General features: G+C 37.1%; 1 protein-coding gene across 1 annotated transcript in view; it reads right to left on the reverse strand.

The window, feature by feature from the left end:
* LOC150102493 (uncharacterized) overlaps positions 1 to 23,870 on the reverse strand; it is a 192,971-nt gene that overhangs the window by 153,561 nt on the left and 15,540 nt on the right. Inside the window, exon 2 of the mRNA XM_090399601.1 lies at positions 17,540 to 17,574. Within this exon, the coding sequence (XP_090255727.1) occupies positions 17,540 to 17,551 (12 nt within the window). The 5' untranslated portion in view covers positions 17,552 to 17,574. The remainder of the gene's footprint in view (positions 1 to 17,539; positions 17,575 to 23,870) is intronic.

Genomic DNA, 23,870 nt, shown 5'->3' on the forward strand with positions numbered 1-23,870 from the left:
CTGTACATCATGTCGGAGGAATTCAATCTAGCAATTCAAAAGATGAAAGGAGGAAAATCCCCTGGAATAGATGGTATACAGATAGAACTTATAAGGAATATAAGTAAAAACGGTATGGAAGTGTTATGGCAAATTATTAACGGACTTTACGAGGGACAAGAATTACCAGAGGAGTTTAGAAGATCAATTTTTATTCCCATTCCAAAAAAGATGAGGGTTTTAGACTGGAGCAATTTTAGAACGATAAGTCTTATAACTCACAGAGCAAAAATTCTGCCACAAATAATTTCGGAGAGAATTAAGAATAAAATAGAAACAGAAATGAATGAGGAACAGTTTGGATTCCAAACCAACAGAGGAACTAAGGATGCTATAACTTGTCTAGAATTATTGGGGAGAAAACACTAAAACATGGTGGAAAGTTGTTTTGGGAATTTCTAGATTTTGAAAAGGCATTTGATACAGTGAAACATAAAAGGCTTTTTGACATTCTAGGACATATTGATATCGACTCTTATGACTTGGAAATTTTAAAGAGATTATATTGGAACAAACAGCATCAGTATGTGTAAATGGAGATGAAACAGGAGAATTCTCGGTGGAAAGAGGAGTTAGACAAGGATGCAAGTTATCACCATTATTGTTTAACCTTTATAGTGAACAGATGCTTAGAGAGGCACTTGAGTATGTAGAAGAAGGAATAAAAATAAATGGAAGAATCATTAATAACTTAAGATATGTGGATGATGTAGTGGTGATGGCAGAAAGTGAAAATGGATTACAACAAATTGTTCAAAGAATTGAAAACTTCTGTAAAGAGTACAGACTAAGGATTAACACAAAGAAGACCAAGATAATGATAATGGGCAGAAAATTAGGAGATAATGTAAAGATAAGATGTGGAGGAAAGATTTCAATATTTAGGTAGCTAGATCTCCGAGAAAGGAATTTCAGAGTTGGACATTAGAAATAGAATAGGCAAAGCTAAATCGACATTTATGGAAATGAAGAGAATTTTAATAAACAAGAATATTAAAATACGTGTTAGAGTTGGAATAGTTAAAGCAACAGTTTGGAGTATTGCAAGTTATGGAAGTGAGTCATGGACACTCAGAAAGAGAGATATAGAAAGAATTAATGCATTGGAAATGTGGTGTTATAGAAAGATGGAAAAGATTAGCTATACAGAGAGAATATCAAATCAAGAAGTTTTAAGAAGAGTTGGGATGGAAAGAACACTGCTCAAGAATATTATGCAAAGAAAGACCAGATTTGCAGAACATCTTCTGAGAATTTCTTCGGGACACTTGACAAGAACTATATTACAAGGGAAAGTTGAAGGGAAGATAAGATGTGGAAGACCAACTAGAGAGTGGTTCAATGACAACGTGGAATGGACTGGTTTAAGAATGATGGAGGCAACAGACCGAGAGAAATGGAAAAGAACTGTTCATCTGCTGCAACCCTCTTGCTAGAGGATGCTACCGGATGACGACGACGACAATCGTGTTATAAATAACTCTTTTAATTTTCTGACGTTTCGACCTTCATATTAAGGCCATCATCTGGAGTATATACAAATATACAAGGACGAGTTGAGCTACATTTCACTTGTATATCTGTATATATTCCAGATATGAAGGCCGAAACGTTGGGAAATTAAAAGAGTTATTTATAATACGGTTGTAAAGTCCATAATTTCTAAAATGAATGCTGATCACTGTGCAACTAAAAGACATGATTCTGGAATAATTACTTTAAAAAGACTACTAAATGAAACAAGCAGTGTCAGCACAATGGGAGAAAACTCCCATCAAGAATGCAGTCAGGAATACATATCCATACTTGAAGTAGTAAAAGTCAAAAACCTGGAATGTGGAAAACGCAACTAGAATAGATGGAATTTAGCCAGAAATGTCAAATATGGAGGAATAATAGTTTTACAATGGATGCATTGCATAATTCATATGGCCTGGTCAGAGGGTCAAATTCCCAAGGAATGGAGTAAAGCTCTCATAGTACCCATCTATAAAAGGAAAATAAAACTGAACGTGAGAATTCCAGAGGTATTTCCCTACTAAGTGTTCCTAGTATGATTTATGCAACTATACTTGAGAAACGGCTAAGAAAAATTGTGGAAGGGAAGTTTGGTGAAACAAGCTGGATTCAGGCCAAATGGAGGTTGTCAGGATCAGATTTTTACTTTAACACAAATAGTTGAGAAATCTTAAGAATATAAAAAGGATTTGTATTTAAGTTTTGTTGATCTGGAAAAGGCATATGACAAGGTGCCAAGAGGAAAGCTCTTCAAAATGCTACAGTTATATGGTATAAATGGGACTTATCAGCAATATGCAGTCTTTATTTAAGCTATGAGTTAGCAGGTTAGAATTGAATTGAAGAAGGTACAGAAAGATTGTTTTGAAGTAAAATCAGGTGTGCATCAAGGGTGCACATTATCTCCACTGTTATTCATTATCTAAATGGATCACATTATGAAGGAAAGTAGTATTAAATCTGATATTACAATTGGTGATGTTAATCTTAGCTCTTTACTTTATGCAGATAATTTGTTGTTTTAAGGATACTTGCGACATAAGACTGAATGATATAATCACGTAATCACAAGAAAGATATTTATTTAACCAAATATTTCGGTCTGGAAATAGCAGACCATCGTCGGTGGTATTACAAGATAAGATATATTTTGGGTAAGATATATAGATGACATATTTGCTATTTGGCCTCACAGTAAAAACACTTTATCTTCCTTTTTAAACAGTATTAATTCCTTACATCATCGCATAAAGTTTACTATGGAATTAGAAGAAAACAACCAGTTATCTTTTTTAGACGTTCTCCTCATCCGATCATCTTCAAATATTCTTACAACTACAGTATACAGGAAACCAACATTCACAGGTCGTTATATTCTGAAAGAATCAGCCCATCATCCATGTCATAAAACAGGAATTATAAAATGTCTCATCAAAAGAGCCAAAACTAATTGTTCTACTTTTGATTATCTACAGAAAGAACTTTCTACTATCCAGCAACACATGAAACTCAATGGCTTTTCTGAAAAAAGTATTCAACGTCTTCTTACATCTTATAATCCTCCACAAAACAACAAAGATTCAATACGTCGAGTACCTATTCCTTATATCTCCGGTATTTCAGAACCTATCGCAAGAATTTTGAAGAAATATGATTTAACAGCTACGTATTCTCCTATTAACAAATTGTCTTCTCATTTTCCTTCTCCTAAAGACAAACGCTCAACTTTATCTCTTCCTGGAGTTTATCAAATTCCTTGCAACTGTGATCTCTCTTACTTTGGACAGACTGGACGTTCTCTTGAAAAAAGAATCCAAGAACATCAATTATCCATTCTTCACAATAAACCTGAAAAGTCTGGTTTGGCTCAACACGGGATTGAAACTGACCACAGCATCCTTTGGTCCAAAACGCGCCTCTTACATAGATCGCGTTATAGGTTCGAACGTTTGTTCAAGGAAAGCGTGGAGGCCTTGCTCCATCATCCCAACCTGAATCGTAATGACTGCATATCTATATCAAAAATCTGGGAAAGCCTAATCAAGATTACTCATTAATTTTTTTTTTTTTTTTTTTTAATAGCAAATTCAATCATGTTTCTACTTCAAAATATTTCGTTTCATACTTAGTGATATAACATCACGCGGCATGTTCTAATTTCAACGATCTATTGTTAGTATTCTAGCTTGTATATTTTTTAAACTGTTCTTGTAATACCACCGACGATGGTCTGCTATTTCCAGACTGAAATATTTGGTTAAATAAATATCTTTCTTGTGATTACGTGATTATATCATTATGCAGATAATGTTACATAATATAACATTATCTTCTGATATAAACTCAGCACAAGTATGCAAGATTCCTTGACTAAATTGAATAACTATTTGTAATAAATTTGGTATGAAAATCAGTAATAAAAAGACAATTAAAATAGGCAGAAACATTGAAAACATCAACTGAATGGTGAACCCATAGAACAAGATTTCAGCTTTTAAGCACAATATTTAGTGAAGAAGGTAAATTAAATATGGAAATAGATAACAGTATGGTAGGAAGTCAGCTGAATAAATTTATAAGGAATAAGAAAGGAATTAGTCAAAATGCTAAATTAGGTGGATACAAGGTAGGGTTCAAACCAATTTTAACTCACGAATCCAAGAGTTCGATTAGAAATAAAACACTTGATCAAAGACTAGAGACCTCTGATATGAGAGTTCTGAGAACGATTAGTGGAGTGAACAGATGACATCAATGGCAGTATCACATCAAAAATGAGGTTATTAGGAAAGAACTCACGATTGTTAGCATTCAGAATGTGTTTGTACAGCTAATCTCAGGTGGTATGGTCACTTAAATAGAATGAGAAAGGAAAGATTAGCAAAAATCTTCTTTTCCAGGCTGGCAGGAAAAAGACCAAGATGTAGATGGATTGATGCAATAAAAAGTGCCTTAAAAAACAGAAATATAAGATCTGATAATATTGGAATCTTAATAAACAACAGATTAATTTGGAGGAAAATTATTGATCGGAAGTTAGTAATGTTTTCACGTAGTACTATCATAATTATCCTGTACACCCCCAGAGGTTATGCATCAGGAATTTGATTATGATGATAATTTATCCTTTTTTTTTTTTCCATTTTAAAACATCTCATTCACTATCAAGTTATTTAATCACAGGTCCAATGAATGTAATAGAGAAGTTTTATTTTCAACCAGGTGATAATATTTAATGTATTTCTACGTATTTTTATGTATTTATTTATATCGATATTAGTGCTGTTGGTAAACGTTTTAATTTTTGTTGTTGTTCTTTACTTATGTTAAGCAACCTCTTGAATATGCTATTAGCCATATAGACAGTGAAACGTGTTGAGGAAATACATCTAGTATAAATAAAAAAATATTATTATTATTATTTGTCACCTCCAGGGAGTCGAAATATTCATCGAGGGAGGACATCTAATCTACAACTCTACTTCCACCACTCACAATCCACCAACTCACAGCAACTACACCAACGCCATCTACCACCAACCACCACCTCTAGTATTTCCACACACAATCACAAACATCCATGCCCAAGGTGGGATTCAAATCCGCAGCATCTTGACTGGAGAGCGGACATGCTAACCACTCAGCAAGCCAGGCTACCAAATATATATGAGTTAAAAATGCATGAAGAATATAAGACACAGGCCAAGAGAGTGGCTAGTATGGTAAAGAAGGCAAAACTGGAACATGAGAAGAGATTGGCCCTTAGATCCAAAGAAAAATCATAGGAAATTTTTTACCTATATGGTCAGTAGGAGGAGAAATGATTGTGGAAGAATGACACTGTGAGATAAAAATGGGAATAGAGTGACGGATACAGAGGACTTGTTCAATTACACTACAATTCAACTACAATGTGTTCCATGTAGTAGAATTGTTCAATGAATACTTTGTGTATTCCATCCTGGAAGAGTAAATTTTAATACTAGAGGGATAGAGTAGGTTCGAGGTTTAGAGGTACAGGAGGAGAAAGTGTTCCAAATACTGAGTACTCTGGATGTCAGTAAAGCTGTGGAATTGGATGATATTTCACCACGAGTTTTGAGAGAATGTGTTAAAGAACTGACAGCTCCTTTGACCTGGCTTTTCAATGAAAGTCTGGGTATGGGAAAGGTGCCCAGGGAATGGAAGGAAGGTAGTGCCATTGTATAAGGACAGTAGCAGACTGAAGCATCTAAATATAGGCCAGTTTGTGCATCATCAGTAGTTGTTAAGATCTTGGAGAAATTAGTGAGGGACCATATACAGCATTGGGCAGATGAGGGACGCTATCTGTGAGAGTCAACATGGATTTGTTAAGGGGCACTCTTGTTTTAGTAATATGCTAGCCTTTTATAATAAAGTTACAAGAGTAGTTGATGAGGGAAAGGCATATACTGCCATTTTCTTAAATTTAGCAAAGGCATTTGACAGGGTGCTACATGATAAGCTGATATTTAAGTTGCAGCACATGAGTTTCGATGTCAGGTTGGTCAACTGGATTCAGGATTGGCTGTCCAATAGGTATCAGAGAGTTGTGCATGGTGTGGCAGTTTCAAGGAGGCAGAAGGTTACAAGTGGGGTCTCACAGGGCTCAGTACTGGGACCTATGTTGTTTAACCTTTATATCAATAACACTGTCAAGTGGATTGCAGGGGGATATTCAGTTGTTTGCAGATGATGTGAAGCTGGGAAAGGTATTGGTAATATTGCAGATGTGGTAGCCCTGAAAGAGGATTTGAATAAATTAGGCAGATGGGCAAATGAATGAGGGTCGGTTTAATGCAGCAAAATGTAAGGTCTTGAGGTTCAAAGCGTCCCATATTGATGGGACGCTTCATACTCTATTGGAGGAGTTGTACTGGAGGAAGTAGGGGAGACAGAAGATCTGGGGCTGATAATTGATAGAAACCTGAAATTTAGGGGACATATTGCAAAGGTGGTGAAGGTGACACAGAGGATTGCTGCAATACTGAGGACGCTGACCTGTAGAGATAAAAGAGTTATCATTCCATTGTATAGGACCCTGATCAGACCACACTTACTGTTGTTTTCAAATTTGGTACCAGGATTTGAAGGGGATAAATTAACTGTGGAAAGGGTACAGAGGCAAATCCCAAAGATGGTTTCAGTACTGTACAATGTTAATTATGAGGATCGGCTAAGGGAATGTGGACTGCAGAGCTTGGTAGATAGAAGGAGAGATGATATGATTGAGACTTTTAAACTCTTGAGAGTTTAAAAGTCTCAATCATATCATCTCTCTTTTGCTTGGTTGAACAGCAGGAAGGAGTGATGACAAGGGGAGTTACGAAAGGAAGCTGTGAGCAAGAGGGTGAGGAGTGGTTTCTTTGCATGGAGGGTGGTTGAACTGTGGAATGCGTTGCCTGATAGAGTGGTGAGAGCGAGAATGATCAATGAGTGGTATCATAGACTTTGTGTTTCCTAGGAAAGACCTCCGGCGATGAGTCTTTGGACTCCATGGAGGCCTGAATAATAATAATGATAAAATCTGGTTATCTATTATTCAAGCAAATCCACGAGTGGATTTGCTTGAATAATAGATAACCAGATTTTATCATTATTATTATTCAGGCCTCCATGGAGTCCAAAGACTCATCGCCGGAGGTCCTTCCTAGGAAACACAAAGTCTAATAGATAACTTATGTAATTAATTAAACTTAATTCTTTCGCAGACTGTTTGTCCCTGCCAAAAATTAGTTTGCTTGAAGATATTCTCAAAGATATGTCTTGTCGCTGTTTCCAAAATATGAAGTAATTCCAATCTAAGACAACAGGTGGCACCGTTTCTCTCGTTTCTTTTTTCTGTTATAAACTTAAGCCTGCTCTCATTTTCTGCAGATTAATTTTGAAATAAATAGTAAAGCATTCTCAAACAACATCTTATTTTGCATAACTTGAAAGTCATCACATCATTCATATAAAAATCAGAAATACTATTAATAAAATTTATTTAATAACGGATTTTTGTGTTTCACTGCCAACTGTATTATAATAGTCTTATTCGCCCAACAACCTCTTTAACCCTTAAGTAGGTATGCAACTGTAATATGGTATTGGCATAAGCTTATTTTCACGACATAATAAGTTAAGTGTAGTTATATGCTTGAACATTTTACATGATGAAAAGGCTTTTCATAAGCACCTTAGAGACTCCATAGCTCAGTCAGTACGAAGCCCTTGTTGGAAAGACCTGGGTTCAATTCCCATCCATGACGTGAATAACCTCTGAGTTCCTCACATCGAGTCCCTGTTCAGACTTTAATGCATTTTTAGGCCAATCTGGCTGAGTAGTTAGCATATCAGCTCTCAGCCAAAAGGCTGCAGGTTCGAATCCTGCCGTGGGCATGGATGTTTGTGATCGTCTGTGAAAATACTAGTAGCGGTGGTAGGCAGTAGTGGCATTGGTGTACATGGTGCGGTTCGCTGTCGATGGTGGATTAAGTGATGGTAAATTGTAGAATAGGTGCCCTCCCTCAATGAGTCTTTGGAGATGTAACATAATAATAATATTCACTGCATGTCATGGTGTATGGCTTCATCATTTCTTTATCAATTCTGGAGAACCTCAGGATTCATACTTTTTCCTGCCTCCTTACACTAATACATTAATGACTCTAACCTCAAATCCTGGGGTGCTTAAGAGTCAAAGCTATACAACTGAGAAGAGACCTCCATATAGTCTTAAAAGGAATGCAGAGAACCGACCAGGGCTTCTGATCTAATGTCCAATCTTCACTTTCTCGTGGTGCACCCTGTTGGGTATCTACCTGGATACTGAACGAACAAGGATGGGCTGGCAATTTGGGATTTAGCCGACCAAATTGTATTCTTATTGGCTTAAACCAATATACAAAATGATCGTACAACATGACAAAATTTCAAGCCGGCTGGGGCGTCGCCCGGTTAAACAAGGCCCCCGTTGTTTTCATCAGGGAACCAAGGTGAACAGCGAAAAGTCAGCTACTGGAACAAACCCTAAAAAAAACCCCAATTCAATATCACCAGAGATATACTATGAACATAAGAAGCCTGAATGGCAAAGAAATGGAGCTAGCTGAGGAATTAGATAAGTACCAGATCGACATAATAAGGGTGACTGAAACAAAAAAGACAAAACTGGTGAGATCTTTCTGAGCAATAAATACAAAATGTTATATTCAGGCAATGACAATCAAGGAAAAGAAGGAGTAGCCACAGTATTCAACACTAAATACGAGGCTAATCTTCTTGAATGGCAGGCAGTTCAAGTAGAGTGATATGGACAAATATCAGAATGGGAAATTGGACAATGAGATTTATTTGTGCCTATGGTCCCACAGAAGGTTCTACTAAGGTAGAAGTGGAGGAATTTTTTGATGCTTTAGAAAAAGCTACTGACACAATGAAAAAGGAAAAGTTGTTCCTTGTTGGGGATCTAAATAGCAGAGTAGGAAGTGATTGTCAGACATACAAAAATATTTTGGGAAAATTTGGAGAAAAGAGCAAAGCTAATACTAATGGCAAATACCTGTTGGATTTCTGCTCAGGACATGGACTGGTTATTACTAAAACTATATTCCAACATAAAAATGTGCACAAATTCACATGGAGAGAAAAGGCAAGGAATAAGAAAAGTTTCATTGACTATGTCATTGTTGATAGTGATGTTTTCTCCCTGGTGCAAGACACCAGAGTGTACAGAGGATTTGAAATTGGAAGTGATCACTATTTAGTGTTGAGCAGGATAAAACTGAATTTCATATTGAAAAGAATAACATGTAAGAAAGTTTTAAAGTGAATAAAAGTTGAGCAGCTCTCAGATGCATATAGACTAAAATACAAAAAAGATTATTGAAGAAAAAATGAAAGAGTTTGAGAATAAGAACGAAACCTTGGAGATTCAGTAGCAAACCTTGAAGAAAACCATGATTGATTCAGCCAGAGAGGCATGGGGTGAGGTTGTCTGCAAGGATAGAAAAATCAGAACTCTATGGTGGACACAGGAAGTAAAAGAGGGAGTGAAGGAAAAGAAGAATGCATATCAAAAGTTCCTGGCAAATAAGTCAGCTTGTGCTCTTAGAGAATACAGAGACAAATGTAAGAAAGCTAAACGCTGTGTAAAACTAGCTAAACAAAAGTCATGGGAGGACTTCGGCAAGAACATAGAAAATCAATGTTAAGAAGGTGGCAAAGTATTCTGGATGTTATTGAAAAAGCTCAGAAATGGAGGAAAGAGTGTTGTAAAAGGAAATAGAGATGATAAAGATCACATGAAAACAGGAGAAAAAGATATCCTTGAAGAATGGAGTAATTACTTCGAAAAATTGCTAAATGAAACAAGCAGTGAAAGCACAGTGATAAAAAACACTCAACAGGCATACAGCCAGGAATACATATCCGTGCTTGAAGTAGAAAAAGCCATCAAAGGCATGAAATGTGGAAAGGCAGCAAGAGTAGATGATATTCAACCAGAAATGCTGATGTATGGTGGTATAAAAGTCTTACAGTGGCTGCACTGCATAGTTCAGAAGGTGTGACAGAGGGACAAATTCCCGATGATTGGAGTAGAGCTCTCATAGTACCCATATATAAAAAGGGAATAAAAGTGAATGTGAGAATTACAGAGGTATTTCCCTACTGAGTGTTCCTGGTTAGATTTATGTTAGTATACTTGAGAAACGGTTGAGAAGAATTGTGGAAGAAAAGCTTAGTGAAGAACAAGCTGGATTCAGGCCAAATAGAGGATGTCAGGATCAGATCTTCACTTTACGACAAATAATCGAGAAATCATGGGAATATAACAAAGATCTGTATTTAAGTTTTGTCGATCTGGAAAAGGCATATGACAAGGTGCTAAGAGAGAAGATATTCAATATGCTACAGTTATATGGTGTCAATGGGGCATTATATCAAGCAATACTTAGTCTTTATTTGAGTTGTAAATCAGCAGTTAGGATTGAAGGAAGTACAGGAAGATGGTTTAATGTTAAATCTGGTGTGAGACAAGGATGTACATTATCTCCTCTGTTATTCATTATATATATGGATCACATTATGAAGGAAAGTGATATTAAACCTGATATCAAAATTGGAGATGTTAATGTCAGCTCTTTGCTTTATGTAGACGATGTTATACTTCTAAATAAATCCGCTACAAGTCTGCAAGATTCCCTGACTAAATTGAATAACTGTTATAATAGATATGGTATGAAGATCAGCAATAAAAAGTCAAAGACGATGAAAAATAGGCAGAATCGTTAAAAATGTCAACTGCGTTGTGAATGGAGAACCTGTGGAAGAAGTAAAACATTTCAGCTACTTAGGCATGATTTTTAGTGAAGCTGGCAAATTAAATATGGAAATAGACAATAGAATCAACAAAGCTGGTATGGTAGGAAGTCAACTGAATAAATTCACATGGAATAAGAGAGAAATTAGTCGGAACACTAAATTAGCTGTATACAAGACAGTGTTCAAACCAGTTTTAACTTATGGATCTGAGAGGTGGGTCAGAAGTAAAGCACTTAACCAAAGACTAGAGACCGCAGATATGAGAGTCATGAGAAAGATTAGAGGCATGAACAGATGGCATCAATGGCAATATCATATTTAAAACAAGGATATTAGGAAACAACTTGACATTGTCAGCATCCAGAATGTGTTAGCAGAGCTAATCTCAGGTGGTAAGGTCACTTAAACAGAATGGGCGAGGAAAGATTAGCAAAACAAGTGTTCTCTGCAAGGTTGGCAGGAAAACGACCCAGAGAAAGACCAAGATATAGATGGATTGATATGGTACAAAGTGCCTTAGACGATAGAAATATAATATCTGATAATGTTGGAGTCTTGACAAGTAACAAACTGATTTGGAGGAAAATTGTATATAAGAAGTTAGTAATGATACAAATTTTTCATGTAGTACTATCATATCCTGTACACCCCCTTGGGGGTAAATGCCAGGAATTTGATGATGATGACCTTAAATCCTATCATAATTTTGATGGTAACAGTACTCTCCATTCCTCTGCTTCAATTGAGCTTCCAGATATTCCATAACCAGAGTTTTAAACACTGATCTCCTCACATATTCAAATAGAGTGAAGATAATCTAATGAATTTTAATGCCATCAAATAGAGTCCTCTGATTATCCAGCAGAAAGATTCTACACTGTTTCCTCTTAATTTTGACAATGTTCCAATCTCCGGTGAAGATTGGTTTCCCCTTCTTGAGGTGACCTTTTACATTTAGGTTATTCTAGCAAAACCATAATGCATCCATAACCTCCTCAGCCTTGGTATTCTTTACAAAAAACTCAGTATTTTTTTTTTTTGTTTAAAACACTGTTTCTCTCCTACTCAACTCCCAAATTCAACTGATCTTAGAATACTGTTCTCACATTTAGAGTGGTGCATCCAAAACTCCTTGACTGGTGACTGCTTTCTCTCTCTCTCTCAGATTCTCTATAGTCACTTTCTCATAGCTGCTCTGTTTTGCATTTTGCTTCCTCTAGGAGTACTTTCATGAGTGTTGTTCCACCAAACTGGCTACCATTCCCCTGCTCCTGATGGCCTGGTTGGCTGAATGGTTAGTGTATATGCTCTACAGCCAAGAGGCTGCGAGTTGAAATCCCACCAAAGGCATGGATGTTTGTGATTGTCCTACTAACTGTTTACCATATGTACTGCTGCAAACCTGTGTCCTGGCACAGTATGACCTTTGATGTCTTTGTGCCATAAAATCAAATCCCAAATCTCCTGCTCTTCTAATTAAGTACACATTTCAACTGCAAACTTACAGAACCAACTTCTCATCTTCTTCCTGCATCCCCTATATCTCTGTTCTTTGGAATAGCCTTCTCCATACTGATTTCCCAATGAATACAACTATCAGTTTTTCAAGATATCTGTTAATGAATTCCTTTTCTCTCTCTCTCTCTCTCTCTCGTTAACTACTTGCCCACATATGGCACTGTGTGTTACAGATCTTGTGATCTCTTGTGTATGAGGTTGATATATATAAATAAATAAATATAGTCCTTTCACTTTCTATATTATTGTATCCTTTAGTATGGAGTTCATTCCACTCCACAGGTGCAATCTTTTGAATCAGTGCCTCTTGTGTGAAGCCTTGTTAACTTATACTCAGTCTAGAGTCCTGTTAGTATAGAAATTACTAGAAATTAAGTCTAGATTAGAAATTAGAAATTATGAAAGGCCAATAATTGTTGGCCTTTCATAATCTTGTAAACCTGTCTATACCAAAATAGCCAATTGTTGATGTAAACTTCAATATCTTACTTTGGAGTTGGGTGATCCTAAGTTTGGCATTAGTGCCGATCGGTACTCTGGTGAATTTGAGTGAGTGAGTAGTTATCAGGGGTGGATTTTGTGTTGGGCTAATGTCAGATTTAAAGGGCATTGTTCATGTTTAGATTTTGGGCATTTAATGAAAGGCTTGTACACTTCATTACATTTCTTTTCAAACCGCATTCTGGTTAGATGTAAAAGATGCATACCTTTCCAATCAGTCCTATAAATGGTCACCAAAGCACTAACTGAAAAGGACTGTTTTCCTATAGCAGATTAAATAGATAGGCTTAAATGTATAGGATGTTTCAAGGCAGGTTTGATATTATAAATCTGTAAATTTCTACTTATTTTTTCTGATATCCCATTTAAATAGAAGGCAGATACAGCCTTGCTGTCATTATTGTTGCTGTGGTGTTATTTACATGAATTTTTCAGTCTTACTATCTTACCACATCTGCTTTTTAAAAAAGTTGAGCTAATAAACTTTAATTTGCTTAGAGATTCTTTACATTGACAAACTGTTACCACTCATTTTGAGTGTTGATTATCCCTAGTTTCTGTTTTGAGTGGTGACAGGAGTCTATGTTAACAAAGACCAGTATGTGTGGAATGCAACAAACATTAAATGATAACCCAATAGAATATGAGAATGAAAGAAGACCTATGGGAATGAAAGAATAGGAGAGAATGGAAACAATAGGAGAGAGGGAATGGTAAGAGGTATAATGTATGGCGACTCAATGATCGGTGGTGTTCAAGATAGGATGCATGAGGAGTGTTTGCCAGGAGGAACAATAGAAAGGGTGGCTATGGCAATTAAGAGAGGTGAAAGGGTGGATGAGATGATTGTGATGGTAGGAACAAATGACTTGAGTGGTAATGTAAGTCGGCAGGCGAAAGATATGAGATTTTTGCTTGAGGCTGTACGGAAGAAGACAGAGAGGGGAAAAATAGTGTGCATGTTGCCTAGGTATGATAATGATGAGCTGAGCAGAAGAGCGGTGATATTGAATGGCATAATAGCGAGAATGTATGACAAGAGAGGACTGGCATATGTGGATGCTTGGAGTGCATTTGAGGAAAGAGAGGAATTGTATGCGAGAGACCGCTTACATTTGAATGAGGAAGGACGTAGGCATCTGGAGAGATTGCTGTTCTGAACGAGTCAGTGTATCCCAGGGAGGATGATAGCAGGGGTGGCTTCTTGTGGGAATGGATAGTTGGGAGAAGGGAGACGATGTCAGGTAACACTGAGCCCAGTGGAGTCTAGAAGGGATAATGCTGGGTATAGAAACAATGGCATTTATATGCTTTATACTAATGCCAGGAGTATCCGGAATAAGGGAGAGGAATTGGTGGCGGAGATAGCATCAGCCTGGCCAAAAATTATTGAGATCACTGAGACGTGGTTGACAGAAGGGGATATAATAACAGAAACAGAAGTAGCAGGGTACAGCATTTTTTGGCAGGATAGGAGGGGAAAGCGTGGTGGTGGGGTACTGCTTATGATAAGTGATGACCTATGTCCTCTAAGAGTGGAGGCTTTGGAAGGAAGTGAGACAAATGATTTTGAGAGCGTATGGTGTGAGGTAGAGATAGGCAAGACAGGATATTTAGTGGGGGTGTTGCTACAGACCCAGAAGCACAGAGGATGGGGACCAGGAGATGTTTAGACAGCTAAGTTTGGCAAGTGCAAGAAGAATGATTGTTATGGGAGATTTTAACTACAGTAGTATAAATTCGAGAGAGGAAGATGCATGTAGCAATAGGGGAATGGAATTTCTAGAATTCTTGAGGGACAAATGTCTTAGGCAACATGTAACAGAGGGAACAAGAGGTTCAAGAGTTTTGGATTTGGTTATAGCATCAGAAGAGTTGATAATAACCGAGTTGACATCTCTCCCACCAGTTGGAGAGAGTGACCATATGGTTTTGACTTGGAAATGAATAGACATGCAGGAGTATCAAAGAGACGGGAACTTATGTGGAATTATAATGCAGATGATTATAATAGTCTTAGACGTCAACTTCGGGAAGTTTCATGGAGGGAGAAATTGGAAGGCCGGGATATCATTAGTGCGTGGGAAATTTTGAAAGAATATTTGTTAGCAGCAATGGCAAGTTGTATACCACGAGTGAAGAAGAGGACACAATTTGGAGTAAAGTGGATGACAAACAATATTAAACAGGAATTGCATGCAAAAAAGAGGCTATGGAAGAGATATAAGGAGACAGGTGAAGAGAAGATGCATGAAGATAAGACACAGGCCAGAAGAGTGATTAGTGTGGTAAGGAAAGCAAAACGGGAATATGAGAGGGGATTGGCCCTAAGATCCAAAGAAAATCCTAGGGAATTTTTTAGCTATGTGGCCAGTAGGAGGAGAAATGACTGTGGAAGAATGATATTGTGGGATAAAAGTGGGAATAGAGTGACTGATGCAGAGGACATAGCAGAATTGTTCAATGAACACTTTATTGGAGTATTTCATCCTAGAGATGTCAGTTTTAATGCTAGAGGGATAGGGCTGGTTCAAGGTTTAGAGGTACAGGAGGAGAGTGTGTTTCAGATACTGAGTACTCTGGATGTCAGTAAAGCTTTGGGACTGGATGGTATTTCACCACGAGTTTTGAGAGAATGTGCTAGGGAACTGACAGTGCCTTTAACCTGGCTTTTCAATGAAAGTCTGGAGTTGGCAAAGGTGCCCAGGGAATGGAAGGAAGGTAAGATAGTGCCATTGCATAAGGGCGGTGGCAGACTGGAAGTGTCTAATTATAGACCAGTTTGTGTGTCATTGCTGTATGCAGTCCCTCACTACTTGGAGAAAGTAGTGAGGGACTGTATACAGCATTGGGCAGATGAGGGTAATGTTATCTGTGAGAGTCAACATGGATTTGTGAAAGGGCGCTCTTGTTTTAGCAATATGCTAGCCTTTTATAATAAAGTTACAAGAACATTAGATGAGGGAAAGGCATACTGCAATTTTCTTAGACTTAGCGAAGACATTTGACAGGGTGTCACATGATAAGCTGATATTTAAGTTGCAGCACATGGGGTCTGGATGTCAGATTGGTCAACTGGATTCAGGATTGGCTGTCTGATAGGTATCAGAGAGTTGTGTATGGTGGAGCAGTTTCAAGGAGGCAGAGGGTTACAAGTGGGGTCCCACAGGGCTCAGTACTAGGACCTATATTGTTTAACCTTTATATCAATGACATTGCCAGTGGATTGCAAGGGGATATTCAGTTGTTTGCGGATGATGCGAAGCTGGGAAGGATTATTAGTAATAGTGCAGATGTGGTAGCCCTGCAAGAGGATTTGAATAAGCTAGATAGATGATGGGCAAATGAATGGAGGTATCAGTTTAATGCAGCAAAATGTAAGGTCTTGAGGTTTGGGAAACATCGATGGGATGCTGCATACTCTATGGGAGGAGTTATACTGGAGGAAGTAGGGGAGACAAGAGATCTGGGGTTGATGATTGATAGAAACCTGAAGTTTCGGGACATATTGCAAAGGTGGTGAAGGTAACACAGAGGATTGCTGCAATTATGAGGACACTGACCTAGAGAGATAAGAGGGTTATCATTCCATTGTATAAGTCTCTGATCAGACCACACTTGGACTATTGTTCTCAGATTTGGTCCCCAGGATTTGAAGGGGATAAATTAACTGTGGAAAGGATACTAAGATGGTTTCAGGACTGTACAGGGATAGTTATGAGGATCGGCTGAGGAAATGTGGACTGCAGAGTTTGGTGGATAGAAGAAGGAGAGGTGATATGATTGAGACTTTTAAACTGTTGAGAGGTGGTTACAGGGTTGACACTGGGGAGTTCTTTGGCTTGGTTGAACAGCAGGAGGGAGTGATGACAAGAGGCCATCCATGGAAGTTACAAAAGGAAATTGTAAGCAAGAGGGTGAGGAGTGGTTTCTTTGCGTGGAGGGTGGTTGAACTGTGGAATGCATTGCCTGATGAAGTGGTGAGGGTGACGTTCTCAGAACGGTCAATGAGTTTAAGGAGTGGTATGATAGACTTTGTGTTTCTTAGGAAGGACCTCCCACGATGAGTCTTTTGACTCCATGGAGGCTTGAATAATAATAATAATCATTTCATTTCAGGAATAAAACTTCCTGAAAAATAAGTTTTATTCCTCTATTCATTGTGAACTGTATGCAATTATGTTGTCTGTTTAAATGATTGAGGAATGTGTTCAGGACTTCTTGGCCATGGGGCCATATTATAAATACATCATCTATGTATTGAATCCAAACCTTTGGTTTTAAAACTGAGAATTAACAGCTATCTGTTTGGATGTTTCCATATAAAAGTCCACAATGGAGGGAGGGAGACATCCCTCCAATGTGGACTTCTGATAACCTTGATATAAAGGCTGAAATGCAGTGAAAAAAAGATTTTTCATAGTTTTCACACACACACACACATATATATATATGGAAGAAGGAAAAGGGGGAGGGGAGAAAGAAAGACAGAGAGAGAGAGAGAGAGGAGAGCAGAATATTATTCCTGAAACTGATAATACATTTCATGAATTTTATTATTATACAAATTTTATCAAACTCTATAAATTTTGCAAAGTTCCAAATTATTTTAAGCAAAGTCAGACAAACCAACCTGAGCTGCCATGGTCACTTAATGATTGTTAAAGACTATAAAAGAAACAAGAAATGAATTACAATGATATTATCCACAATATTAATGGAGAAGAAATAAACACTTTATATCACTTAGGTTTCAGTGGTTTAAATTCACGTGAAAGGTATGACAGAATTAGTTACACAGAAATAATTTTTAAAAAAATACTGTTTATTAGGTTTGGTGTTTACTGTAGGATGTGTCTTCAAGATGAAAAAAAAAAAATTATTTGTTTTGTGTTCACTGTAGGATCCTTTTTTGTAGAGGGAAAAAAAGCATAAATTAAAATTTTAATATCGATGCCAAACAGCATTCAAACAACAGTAATGGTAAAAAAAAAAAAAAAATGTATGTAGCAATATGGTTTATTTGTTGAATGACTCCTTGATTTTTATTGCACTGGGTTGGAGGAGGGTCATAACATTTCAGGACCCTCCTTGAATTTCTAGATGAATTATAATATAGCATATCTTAGTTTGCTGCCACATTACTTTAAGACTTTGTTGTGTAGAACTATCATGTGGTTCCCCACAAGCAGTCTGCTTCTCCTATAGCGGATACCACATGAGCAGCAGATTTTTTTTAAATTCCTTTTTAAGGGAAAAATGCAGTTTAGGTGTAAGAAAAATATAGGAGACCCTATGTCAGGGGTGGGGAACCCTTGGTACATGGGTTCCTCACCCTTGTACCATAGTGCTAAACATGTGTGCCATGTTTAACATGTGTTAAATATGGCACACAACCCAGGGCTCACCTAAAAAAAAATAATGAAATAAATATATACATATGTCCACGTAGTTAGCCTTGTGGCTGTGCGCTTCACAACCTAGGTTCGATTCCCGTCGCTGACGTGACGAGCTGAAGGATCTTCCTAGATTCGTGTCCTTTGATTCCCATTGGTGACATGAGGAGCTGAAGGATCTTCCTCAGTCATAGCTAAGTTAGCTAGTCTTGGGTGCAGACAGTAGGTTTTTTCCCCCAGTTTATCCTGGGGTTTTTCATCCTGCAAAGAAGGCAAACCAGCCTCGAGAATGCAACACTACGGACATAAGATACACAGGGCTGATCACCTTATCCTGTGAACAGTTTGAGGTCCGATGATTAACAAACTCTCGAAGTAAAAGAAGATGAAATGAGATACATATCCAACATCTTTGCTGAGTTGTATATTTTAACTTAATAGAATACAATTTTATTAAGTAGAGCGATACCAAATAAAAATGCAATAAAGAAACAAATACTATCAAGTGTTTTAGTAATAATAATTAATTAGAAAATGAAACCTTTTCCAAGCCATCTATCTCTGCGATATACTGATATACAATTTTTGTCCAGTTCAGTTGTTGCATCATCTGCGAGGCAGTCAGACATCTTCCAAAGTGTGTATACACTTACACTTAATTACACTTAAAGGCAAATAAAAAATATCCATGCTATCAGCAGGGAAGAAGGACTTTTAAGTAAAAATTCTGTCACTAATTTTTATATTCATTCAATTTTACGTGATTTATAATCACTCTTGCAATATTCTTTGATTTTACTGCTCTAGTGTGATTTCTGATTATTTGAAAAGGTTCTTCCAACACTTAAAAGACACTAAATAATAATGTGTTCTCCAAAGTTTTGGTTGGCATGTGAGAAAATTTTTCATCAAAGATTTGGCAAGCACACTTATAAAAGGAGCCTCCATAGCTTAGTCAGTATAGATAAAGCCCTTTGGTCGGAAAGACCTAGGTTCGATTCCCGTCAGTCAAGTGAGGAACCTTTATCTGGTCTCTTACGACGAAAGGTGAGTTAGCCAGTCTCACCTTTCGTCCCCTCAGAACAGACAAACTGGCCCCATGAACACACATGGATTACAGTCATGAATACGTCGCAGCCATACCCTGGTCCCAAGCCCAGATAAAATTGGGGGGGGGACAATGATGAACTACCCTGTAAAAAATCTCACCAGGAACACTTTGTAGACAATATTGCCTACAAAGTCACCTACAGTCAGAAACAACTGAAAGGGGAAAACGACCACTTAAAAAGTTGCCCACCCTGCCCTATGCAAACTGCTTCATTTCACTATGAATATTTTTTACGAGACTCCAGTCCATCATTGGTTATAAACCTGCAGTAACTTTAGTACTATGGGTAGATTATTGTTTTTTAATACTTTTATTTTTTCTTATATTTGGAAAGCCTGTTTTAGTCCAAATATGGAACTTTTTGAAGCCACTTCAGTCTTCCAAAAAGTAGGACAACAGTCTCACAATGAATAATGAAATTTATCTCCAGTCTAAAGACATTCAAATAAACATCCTTGCCTAGGATGGAATCCAAACCTAAAACCTGCTAGTTAAAGGATAGATATGCTAACCACTTGTAAGACATATGGCCTTTTAATAATCTTCGCTGTTCTAGCTGTTTAAGGCTTCCTTCAGAAGCTGGTGAAGGATGTTTTTTTTTATTGTTTTGTATTCATAATCATTTTGTAATAAGTTCATGTTTCCTCTTACTGGCAAACTTATTCATGGAGTCATTTGAGACAAGCTTCAGGGGACTGTCCTAAATGAGACTGAGAATCTGTCACTAGTGTGTTGATGACATTTTTATCATCTGGCTAGGATCTAAGGAACAAATGAAAGAATTTACCAGAATTTAAATGACCTACATTAAACATCCCTATTACTGCAGAATTAGAAGACAAGATTAGATTTCTGACCAGAACAATCATATGTGTATAGGAAAATAGTTCGGACTGGGAGATACTTTCATGCTACAACTCATCACCATCTAAAAAACACTATGTGATTGTATTTCAAGTAACAAGTAGAATCAAGAATTAGAGCTCTTCAAAAAATTGTTATATATGCAAAATGTTAAGGGCCTCTGAGGGCAGCCTTGAACAGCCAGCCAGAACAAAATTGAAATACAGAGGAATTGTAATTATTTATCCAGCAATGATAGAATAGCAATAAAACTGAAGCAACAAGAAATAAAGGTAGCTTTCAAGCCTCTATACAAGAACTTCATATTTTTATGTCTGTCTAAAATGTCACATTCTCCCTTAAACATTTACAAAATCTATCATTCATACAGTATTGTTTACACAGAGTAATCAGACCAGTCTACAAGAAATCTACATAGCAGAACACATCTGAGATGCCAAGAAGCAAACCAAAGATAAGTTGGGTTTAGACTTCAACACAGCAAATCAAGATGACCTATATTGCTTACGATAGATTTTTACATCTAGAAATTTGAAGGAGAGTTTTGATATGCTATACATCCTCCTCCCATCCAATGCAATAAAAATCAGAGACTTATATCGAACTGACCTTTCATCCAACAACCAAACCATGTGTAGTTGGTTATGAACATCATGGATAGTTTTTTATATACAGTACTTCTTGATTTTTTTCCCCCCCTGAAGAAGCAGCATCATGCATCCCAGAAGGAATCAAAAATCTGGCAGAAGTAGTAATCAATAGTTATTTTTTTATTTATACTGTTTTGATGTGGTACCTTAAACATATTTAAATTATTTATAACAATTAGACTATATTTTTAATAATACAATCATAATATCTAATTAACTCTCAATGCTTTCTTTAAGTAGAAATTTAATAAATACAAGTTCTTTATAACTGGCAATGATAAATACTGGGAGTGCTGGGTCAATTATAATAATGTTAACAGATTGAATACATGTCTGCTAAAAGTAGCAACTTGAACACTGCAGAGAAAATGACAGTTTCTACAGAAAGGCTCATTCCATTTACCTAACTTTTATGATCAAAGTTGATTGAAATGTTTAGACATTTTAAATATTTTGCAGAAAAAGCATATCCAACTTCACTAAGTGCCATATCAGCAATATCTCCCCCCCCTTCAACACACATATGCCCACATAACTCTTGAACTTTCCCTCTACAAGACCAGCAGAATAGTGAAAACAAGATTACTTGCTACTGACTCATAACTAGTCTAGGATGATGCATGAATCATTGTTAGGTTTTTCAAGTTACAATTTACTTACATATATATTTTAAATTTGTAAGCTTGAAATGAAATTGAATATTTCAAGATACTCACTCATCAAGATACAACCGGAAACTTCATTTTAATTATTTATTTAATTTTTTTTTTTTTTTTTTTTGCGGTTTCCACTCATGAAAGGTTTATTTGTAAACTGATAGTACATTTATACCATACACAGGCTAAGGATTTTTTTTTCCTATGTTTATTTATTTATTTTATATTATTATTATCAACATTTGACCTCCATGGAGTCAGAGACTCATCATGGGAGGTACTCACTATTGCATACAATGCTTATACCGCGTCTTAAATTGATTCAATGTGTCCACATCCACAACACACTCAGACAATGCATTCCACTCACCAACCACCCTCCATGCAAAAAACCGGCTTCTCACTCCTTTGCTCTCAACCTCCTCATACAGCTTCCAGCAATGGCCTCTTGTTCTACTCCCCTCTCTCATTCTATGAAAAATCTCTTCCATGTCTACCTGATAACAATCCCTGACCAGCATATGTCTCAATCATATTCCCCTCTCCTTTTCCTCCTATTCAGGAGACTCTGCAACTTACATTCTCTCAATCTATCCTCATACTCCACATTCCAAAAACCACTGACTACCTATGTAAATCTTCTCTGTACCCTTTCCAACATATCCTCGTCAACATTAAAACCTGGCGACCAAATCTGTGCACAATAATCCATATGAGGATTGATCAAGGCTTTATACAATGGAATCATAACCTATTTCTGCATGTCAGGGTTCTCCGCATCATCGCCATTATTCGATGTGATGTCTTCACAACTTGTGCAATGTGGCCCCTGAATTTCAGGTCGTTGTTCACCATCACTCCTACATCTCTCATCTCCTCTACTTCTGTTAAAGTTTCCACACCAAGTGTACACTTTGCATCCCATCGTTGCTTAACAAATCTCAAAACCTTACACTTGGCAACATTGAACCGATAGTTCCACTTACCTGCCCATTCATGCAATCTATTCAAGTCCTTTTGTAAAGCATTAACATCAGCCTGACTGTGCACTGCTCTCCCCAGTTTTGCATCATCGCAAACAGCTGGATATCACTAGTTAAACCTGACCCAATATCATTAACATACAAATTGAACAACAATGTCCCCAAAACTGATTCCTATGGCACACTGGTGATCTTTCTGTTTTAAGATACTGCACCCCCATATACAACTTTCTGATACCTATCTGACAACCAGTCACTGATCCAACACAGAAGTCTGTTATCCAATCCCATCTGTTTCAATTTATTTAAGAGCTTGTCATGTGGTAGTCTATCAAAAGCTTTTGCAAAATCCAAGTACACCACTGTACATACATCTCCTCTGTCCAAGGTATTTGTCACCTTTTTACAGTACATAAGTCAGTGAAACATGATTTCCCCTTAACAAACCCATACTGATAACCACAGAGAACACTGCTGTTATCAACCCATTTCTGTATCCTACTTCTCCCCAATCTCTCCAGGACCTTCACCACAACTCCAGATATACAGACTGGCCTATAATTTGAAGCTACAGCCTTATCACTGCCTTTATGCAGTGGAATAATTTTACCTCCTTCCACTCTCTTGGAACCGTTGCTGTTGCAAAACTCTTATTAAACAGGCATGCCAATGCTACTGCCAGTTCCCTGGAACATTCCTTTAAGATGCATGGTGATATGTCATCAAATCCTATCACCTTATTAACATCAAGGTTATTTATTTCCTCAAATACCTCCTGCTCACTCACAATTAAGCTATCCTCTCCTATGTCCTCTACACTTAAGTTCCTCATGATTCCACCCTGATCAGGATGAAACACACTTATAAACTGATCACTGAATACCTCGACAATGTCTTCTGCAACAGTTACATTCTACCACTTTCATCCCTTAACTTCATCTTTCCATGATCATTCTTCCTTCTACTTGCCACATATCTAAAAAACTCTCTAGGGTTTTTCTTAGCCTGATTTTGCTCATACTCTACTTTTATTTTCCTTACCAACTGAGTCACTCTCCTGCCTTGTTCTTTATATTCTTCATGTGACTGATTACCATTATTCATCTTGTACTTCCTCCAAAAGTACTCTCTTTTTCCAGATTTCATGCTTAAGTTCCACATTCATCCATTTTACATCTACCTTATTCAGCCTTTTGGTCTTTGGGATACATTCGTACATTGATGCTGTTATGCATTTCTTACAAAGAAATTTCTTACATGGGAACTTACAGTTCCCATGCAGCATTTATTTCCTTACTGCTCAA

This window comes from Typopeltis vanoorti, chromosome 10, assembly GCF_054136105.1.
Source record: "Typopeltis vanoorti isolate ZY-2024b chromosome 10, IOZ_Tvanoo_1.0, whole genome shotgun sequence".
Lineage (NCBI taxonomy): Eukaryota > Metazoa > Arthropoda > Arachnida > Uropygi > Thelyphonidae > Typopeltis > Typopeltis vanoorti.